General features: G+C 46.1%; 1 protein-coding gene across 1 annotated transcript; it reads right to left on the bottom strand.

Moving 5' to 3' along the window:
- Nucleotides 1–817: 817 nt before the first annotated feature.
- Nucleotides 818–6,644, bottom strand: GALAK (galacturonic acid kinase). The gene is made up of 14 exons (XM_087544802.1): nt 6,426–6,644; nt 5,580–5,693; nt 4,544–4,615; nt 4,203–4,246; nt 3,784–3,892; nt 3,641–3,706; nt 3,293–3,372; nt 3,055–3,154; nt 2,510–2,685; nt 2,310–2,347; nt 2,198–2,226; nt 2,035–2,104; nt 1,461–1,550; nt 818–1,327 (listed from the first exon to the last, which is right to left on the bottom strand). Exons 1-14 carry the CDS (start codon nt 6,477–6,479, stop codon nt 1,074–1,076), a joined length of 1,296 nt encoding a protein of 431 aa, XP_087400928.1. The 5' UTR covers nt 6,480–6,644; the 3' UTR covers nt 818–1,073.
- Between the last annotated feature and the right edge of the window lie 1,633 nt (nt 6,645–8,277).

The raw sequence follows: 8,277 nt of genomic DNA, 5'->3' as shown, positions 1-8,277 counted from the left end.
TCTGACAAACTCTAAAAAATGGGTCGATTGGGCGTCCTGCGTACTTGAACTTCACAATCTACTTTTCATTCTTCTGATTTAGGACGAGCTAGCAGATTAATGGATTCAGCTGGCCTGTGATCAGCCACCTGTGTGCATGAACCAGATGAGGCGCGAGAACATGGCTGCCCCTGCCGAACTAATCATCCATCAATATGCATGGTTTATTGGTTAAGGAATAGTAGTATATGTGTGTAATGATACCCTTCGAATCCTTTCTGGGCTTGAAGGGACACCACGGTCAGCCGGGCGCCGTCCGTACATGTGTCCACCTCCCCTCAGCTAGTCAGCCCCCTGCTGCACTGGATTCGTCGCTATTTATTGTTCGCTCTGTATGATTTAGTGTTATCTGAGGCGCAATAATGTGATTTGTTAACTCCAAATGAGTACGGACCGCCACCGTCCGTAGGACTATGCCGTACTGCACCACTCGCTTGGTTTGTTTCATCACCTGCGCTAACTGATCAATCAGCACTGGACAGGTGTGGCAACCTGGTCAACTTCTTTTGCCTAATCTTTCTCCTAACTTGAGTTCGGATGGTAGGAGTATTGTGTGTCTGTGTGTCAGAACTGCTCTTGAACGATTGTAATGAACTTTTAGTTCATCCATAAAACTCTCGTCTGTGGAAAAAAAGAACTGAAAGATATATAAAAGGGACGATCGAGTAAAAAATACTCGACTATGCTTGGCATTTTGGTGGAAGCGATAAACCATTTGTCTTGTTTATAATTAGACTCTGCCTATCTTATCATCCTTTACCACTAGCAGCATTACACCTTTGAGAGAGAGAGAGCCTTTGCATTACTGCTTATTGCTTACGTGGAAACGAATGAATCAAATGGTTCCACACATACACAGATGAGCTATCTGGGAGCTCGACTGAGTTCAGTTCATACACAACAGCGCTAGTCTCATCTTATAGAACTATATAAATGTCTAAAACTTAGACGGTGGAGTTCCAGGTGGACGAGGACGTACGAATTCTGCACGTGTCGGCCTTCTCACCTTCACAAAGTCCCGACCAACAGGAAGCTCATGACTGCAATATGACGCGCGCGGAGTCCCCGGGCTCGCAGACCAGCACGCGACGATCCGCGGGGATCTTGCTCACCAGCTCTGGCTGGGCCCTCTCGTACTCGGCGCCAACGTACGCCGCGGCCTCCTCCGCGCGGTCGCTTTCGACGATGGCGAGGCAGCAGCCTCTGAAGCCAGCGCCGCTGAACCGCGCGCCGAGGACCCCTGGCGCCTTCAGGAGGATCTCGTACAGCTGTATCATCTCTTTGCTCCCTGCGGTTTGGGAATTCCGTCAAATAGTACTGTAGTATTGTTCCTTCTGTCAAGGACTGCTAGCGACATGTAAAAGCATTGTGACCTGAAACTGAATGTCACAGTGGATCCTGAAGTGTTGCAATGGACATACCGCATTCGTAGTTGACTATGGAGCTGCGGCCAGATGCAGAGACCAGCTGTCCGAATTCTTGTAGGTCTCCACGAGCCCATGCCTCTCTTCCTGAACACAGATTAACCAGAAGGAAACTATTAGTTGAAACTTCAGTGGAGATACGACAGAGTCAGTGGACCGTCAAATGTTAACTGCAAGTCTGTAACCTTCTCTTTATCGAAAAAGTCTGAAACCTTCTGTCTAGCAGGTCCAGTCAAATACTAGTACATATGGTGAATCAGAAATACCCGGTAAACCACCTGTTTCTTTTGGACGTGCATAGAATGAGATAGATGCAACCCTAGTATTTTCATGAAGAATACAAGGTACTGCTAACATACAGTTCATGTATGCTGAACAAAAAGGTCGAGAAACGCTGGTTCTTTTTTTGGACATGCAATGAGTAGTACAAATATGGAGAACCATGTATTTAATATTCCTCTGATAAAAAAATGGATTTGATATCCCCGTGCATGGAAACTTGTCAAGGAGGAATTCAAGTTGCAGAATCAAATACATTGAAGGGCGTACATGAAACATATGATAAGCTTACCCTTAACAACTCGCTTCATTTCAGAGAAATAGTGCTCAGCTCTCTTGGCAAGATTTTCATCTAATATACACTGCACGAAATGTTATTGTCAAAATGCGCTAGATTCAAGGTCTGGTACCAGTAATAAGATATCTAGGAAATGGAGCTGGATTTGGCAGGGTACCTTTTGGGCCTCATATACACCTGGATCAACTGCAATAACAGGAAAGGTGATATCAGACTTGTTAGATTTGACTAATGGGTCACAACGAACCAATGTTAATTAGATATTTTACCTTTACGAAGTATTGGTGCATCTTCAGAGCCTGACGCACTGGGAATTCAAATAGCGAATGATGATTAAACTTTTGTTATGTTATATGAGAAAGGAAGCTACTAACAGAGACTGCACAGGGATCATGAACTTCAGTTCTTTAAAATTGAACATGCCATCTGTTTGCATGACTAAACTGAAAAACCCAATCATGGAACTCACCATAAAAGAGCACGTGCAGCCTCTTTGCACTCGAAGACTCGCATATTATACCCACGCGACTTGGGTAGGTTATGTTGCAAACCTGAAAATGCCAACAAAATCTTGAATGGCAGCCGACCTTGAGGTTGCTGGCTTTTACTTAGTTCCGAGAAGTAGACGTAGGAAGGTGAGGCAGTCTACAAAATCGAGTCTCAGTCACTACAAAAATACTAACAGACAACACTGCAATTAACATTTCCCAGCAAAATCTGGGCGTGAACGACACAAAATAAGGAAAGGGATGCTAGGGCGAGTTGACATGTTTGAATAGCCCCAATACAGCAGTTCGATCAAAAATTTGAACTTAAAGGCACTTTTTTTTGCGGGTGAAAAAGCACTTTTTCTAATATCATAACAACAGCCTAGGATGTTAAAAAAAATCAATCATGCTGGCTGGACAAATAAACATACTCCCTCCGATCCGAATTAATGTATAGAGGCTGCGTCAATTAATTTGGATCGGAGGGAGTAATAAACTTTGAGAAAAAATAAAAGCGAAGTGTTACCTTGCAATCCATGAAGGTGAGGTAGCTGTATCGAGACAATAAAATGGCTGATGGATCTAGAATGCCATTTTCAAGACCCAAATATTTATTTTCAATGGACCTGACAAACAGGATGCACATTGTTCTAGGTCATTCCATGGTTAGCAACAGCAAGTTCAACAAACATACTGGGGGGTTGAAACTACTTTGGTCCTTCCTAGAGTATAGAGAATTGGAGATGGAAAGGAAACACACTTACTTGTCCAACTGAATGTTATCAACTGGTGATAAGACCAGATCATTTACATTTTCTAAAGCCAGCAAATAGGCAATGCCAACCTGATGAGGATTGTACAGAGAAAAGTATATTAATATGTGCTCTTGCACAAAGCTGTTATTTACTCCAAGTAAAATAATGTACAGATGGGGGCATAGAAAAAGTTAAGAACATATGTTGTTGTGCATGATCTATATGCTAGCAAAGTTACATCAGGTTTTAACTATAATTACAGCATAATAAAAAGTTGTAGCTAGGACCTGTATTAATTCAATGTTAGATTTCAACACATGATAATGCATATAAGATATAACATATCAGTTAGCTTACAGCTGCAGACGAACTAAGCCCTGAACTGTCAAGTCCATTCACTCCAGAAATATAACCTATTATACCCTGTAAAGAAGCCATTCGTCAACAGTTTTCTGAAACCTAGGATAATCTGGACTGTTACATGGTTGAAATGGAGATACCTTTCTGAGATCATATCCACTATTTTGCAGGGCATAAACTGCACCTCTTGCATAGCTTTCCCAAGTTATGTTTCCTCGGTTCTCAATAGGCTTTTGCAAGTCATCAACTCTGTTAAAAGTGATGGAGCATGCAAGTTCTGACTTTAGCTCTCTCACATTGAAGATTTAACAGAACCTGAATTTAGGGATAGAAACAACAGCTATCATAAAATAGGGCGATCTTTCCTAGCAACGTAATGTGTTCATCACGAACTAGCTAGAGGTAACAGAATGAAGTGACTACAGGTTAATACTTAGTCATCACAAAAAACAATGAGACGGCGCTCAAAGTTTTCCTCGGTGGACCCACGTGGCTAGAGTATTTGATATTTGTTAGGGTGCAAACTGTATTTCAAGAGATGTGATGTGTATGGCCCTACCTGAATCGAGTAACGCCTTTAAATTGACCAGACTGGAGTACAACCTGAAAAAGGAAAGGAGGTTTACCAATGGCAAATATGCATAACACTATTGCCATAGTGTGATACAATTGATTATACGAGTGTGAATGCATAACTACTAATTTGAAAGAAGACCAGATTTCCACATGTGGTGGTTTTAGCAAACATATAAACTAGATTAAGAAACAGGATTCAGAAGGTGGTGCAATCGATTATTTGGGCAAAAACAATTAGTTCGATTACAATATCAGAGTCCTCACAAAAAAATAAATGGAATATCAGATAATCTACAGAAAAAACGCTTCAGTATATTTACCCACCTCAGCATCATCAGAGGGCACAAAGCCAAGAAGTACTCCATAATTGATTGTCATAGCAGTCACTATTCCGCCCTGCCAGTTTGCAGACAAGATTGTCATAGTGGTACTCCAAGTCAGTTAGCAGATCCTCGTATTGCTAGAGACAACAAAATAGATAAAACTAACTTACAGCAAAATAGACAAGTTTTCATCAGAATAAAATCACGAGTATTATGCACCCCGAATCACAAGAACTAGCTGTCTATAAAGCCATTTGCGAAATGCTAGATTCATGCAACACCATTGACTCGTCCAGGAGTGGAAGATACTACAATGGCTATTCCAAGCAGGCTTGCACTAGTTTACAGTCAGTTGGACCCTGTACCGTTAATCGTTGGCAGCACTGACTTGGTATGTTACCTGCTGACAACAGGGTCATTCCCACCATAACTCGGTAAAACAGCAGTTTATACTCATTTTGTCCTTCCTCTAAATATTATTATGAAACACTGTCCTTCTTGGCGTAAAACTAAACATGAAATCGAAACCAATGCTGCTGGAGCTTACTACTCATAACTCTGAAATAATTCATGCTGCAGCCCTAATAAGAAATATCTGGACTTATCACACCTTTCCAAATAAGGCCAAACTGATATTTCTAGTTATTGGCAAGAACCAGTTATCGCCATTATGTCTAACTTGCTAGCTCTGCTTTACAAAGATTGCTGCAACTTTCAAACATTTGCAGGGGGGAAATCTAGTAAGCAGATACGCTACCATCTGCTAGCTAATTATTATCCTAAAAAACATCAAGGCCGATCAATATTGCTGGTACCACTTGGTCCACACATCTTATCCAACAATTTTTTAGGCTTGTAGCTACAATATGACTTGCAGCACATCGTATACAATCGAAGCTGTGTGGATAGCAAGGCATGCTGGACAGCTGGATGCACAACTGAATTCTAGCTTTCAGTTCCAGTGCTGCAGTATGATATATTGCATATCGACAGTAAGTACAACCATGACTTAACGGTTATCAAGTAATGGCAGTTACCTGATGATCAATGTGGGCCCCCAAAGGACAAATCCTGTAGGGGCAAGCAACCACCCTAACCTCTCTCGCATCTCTTCCACTAATCTCGACCACATTCTTCCGCACAATGTCAAGCTGCATAGCCAGAAACAGTACAGATAAACCTGAGGCTCATACACATCAATAAGGAAGAACTTAAGTAAGCAACCGACCCTAACATGTAATTTAACCAATATAATTACATAACTAAAATGCATCCCAGGTCATGCGGATGTCACTGAAACAACTAAATTTCGTTCGTCTGATTAGCTATAGCAAAACTTGAGCTGATGCGATCTCAAAAATCTCCAGGCGTTCAGAAAGTAGAGCAGATTGTGGTCCTACTGAGCCATCCACGTCAGCAATTTATCACGTAGCAGAAAAACAAGTGCAGATCCCTGCATTGATTCAGAAATAACCACCACACTGCAAATTACGTCGGTACCAAATTAATTCCGAGCAATCAGTGCCCCGCTACTATCGACCGCATATAAATCCGTTTTGTGGGGGGGGGTGGGGGGGGGGGGGGGGGGGGAATTCCGCTATAACAGTAAAAGTTCCTTGTCGACGCCCACGCTAGAGAAATGGAAGGGAATTAAACTGGGCAGTTTGTCGAGTAAGCAATTCAGACGTCAAGTCGTGGCTAAACAAATGGGGAAACGCGGACGAGCGGCCGCGATTCGAGGCTTGAACCCTAGATAAATCCCCAAACATCCCCAAGTTTACGGGGCCGCGGGATCGAGAGCACCGACAGGCGGCAGCCTCTCCCTCGATCGATCATCCAGGCAATGCGGGTGGGTGGGGGTGGGGGTGGGGGCCTTTCCTTACCTCCTCCTCCGACGGCCACCGCGACGGCGACCCTCCTCCCGCGGGCGCCACCATTCCTCCGCCCGCCGCCGATCTCGCCGCTCGCCGCTCGCCGCCTAGCAGGTGGTGGTGGCCGTGTACGAGTGGCGCGGCCGCAGTGTGCGCGGGGCGGCGTGAGGTGGCGTGTGCGCGTTTGTTTCTTTCCGCCTTCGATCGAGCGCGCGTGAGTTGTTTATCTCTGGCTGGCTGGCTGGCTGGCTGGCCCCGTCGTCGCGCTGTCAGTCAGGCCAAGGTGGGTCTGCTAGTGTGATGGCGATTTGTTGGTGGTCGATCACGGGATCGCCGCCGTCCACGCCCGCACGGACGGACGGATGGATTGTGTACACATCTGTGACAGCTACGTTCGTCCAACCGCTGCGATTCTCTGAACGGACGACAGTGATCTGCGTTGCGGGAAGACGGTACGGAACTAAGGGTTCATAAGTCCTATCACTTATTTTAGTCCCAACTAAAAAGTTTTTAGTTCCTAAAAATTTTTTTCCTGTTTGTTTTCAGAGACTAAAAAGTCCCTAATTCCTCCCTAAAGATTAATAAATGACCATGTTATCTCTAGTATAAAAAAATAACAACCAAACAACACCATGGGGCGACAGGTCAATGGGTGCATGGAGAAGCATTGTTGGAAAGTTCTAAAAAGTCCTAAAAAAGACTTCTTCGGGCCGACCCAAACGGACGGTGTTTTTGTCCGTTTTTTGTCCATTTGGGTGGGCCACCCGCCCGCAGTCCGCCCTCTTTTAGTTTTGGGTCGGCAGTGCGTCCAACGGGCCGACCCATTTCATGACCGCACGCGTTTTAGATCATGTCGTCGCCCTGGTTTTGGCGCACCAGCGCGTGGGGGAAAGAGGCCTAGCGCGCTGGTTTTGGCGCTCCAGCGCGCGGGAAAGGTTCGCGCGCGCGCCGCGGCCGGCGCTCGTTATAAAGAAGGCGCTCCCTCCACACTCTGTCCGCCGCCCACTCTCGCCGCCTCTGCACCACCATGTCGATCCGCCGCCTGGGCGCTTCAGATTTTCGCGGAGTCCGCAAGCTTCGCTCCGGCGCCTTCTCCTCCGAGATCTGGTTTCGCGAGAAACGTCTCATCCTCGTCACCTTCGACACCGCAGAGGAAGCGGCCCGCGCGCACGACGCGGCGGCGTGACGCCTCCTGAGGCCTCGTCGGGATATGTTTTTTCCCAACGTGTCGAGCCAGCGGGCGCAGGATCTGGCGCCTCTCCCGCGGCTTTTCACCGACGAGGACCGTCGTGTCCACCGAAGGCGGCAGCGTCGCCTCGCCATCGCGGAGAAGGATGTGGAAACCTTGGTGGTATGGCGTGGAGGCTTTCCGCAGGACATCGTCGACGAGCGCCAGTTCTACGAGCAAAGGAGATTAGAGAGGGGCGCGAGGAGGAGGGAGCGAGCCGCCTATGGGGAGGACAAGCGTTCGCAGAAGCAAGCAGCTCAACTGAAACTGAAGCTACGAGAAACGGCGGGTTGGGATTTTGAAGACGAGGCGTATGCTGACGCCTACATTCAGACGTCAGAGGAGGACATTACCGAGTCAGAATCAGAAATCGACGAGTAGTGGTCTTTTCTTTTCATCTGTGTACGCTAGAATTATCTATGTATCCATTTTTAGCTGAAAAAATGGCCGGCGGCATTGGCGACGTAGCAGGCGGGCGAGGGTGTGAATCCAATGTGCTACTGACCAGCGGGCCTGATGAGGAAAGAGGACAAGCACGCGTGCGTCTGTCTTGTGTCCGCGCCGACGCAAATCAGGCTCAAAAACGGGCAAGAAATGGGTCGGCAAGCGGACGAAAGCGGACGCGCGTCCGTTTGG

The sequence above is a fragment of the Triticum urartu genome, chromosome 2A, assembly GCF_056163025.1.
Source record: "Triticum urartu cultivar PI428250 chromosome 2A, HENAU_Tu73, whole genome shotgun sequence".
NCBI lineage: Eukaryota > Viridiplantae > Streptophyta > Magnoliopsida > Poales > Poaceae > Triticum > Triticum urartu.
This window is presented reverse-complemented; position numbering and strand designations above follow the sequence as displayed.

Coding starts and splice junctions, on each gene's coding strand:
- GALAK (XM_087544802.1), bottom strand. CDS start 6,479: ATGGTGGCGCCCGCGGGAGGAGGGTCGCCGTCGCGGTGGCCGTCGGAG. Junction 4,247..4,543: donor TGCCCTCTGATGATGCTGAG/GTGGGTAAATAT, acceptor TTCCTTTTTCAG/GTTGTACTCCAGTCTGGTCA. Junction 3,155..3,292: donor GATAACATTCAGTTGGACAA/GTAAGTGTGTTT, acceptor CCTGTTTGTCAG/GTCCATTGAAAATAAATATT.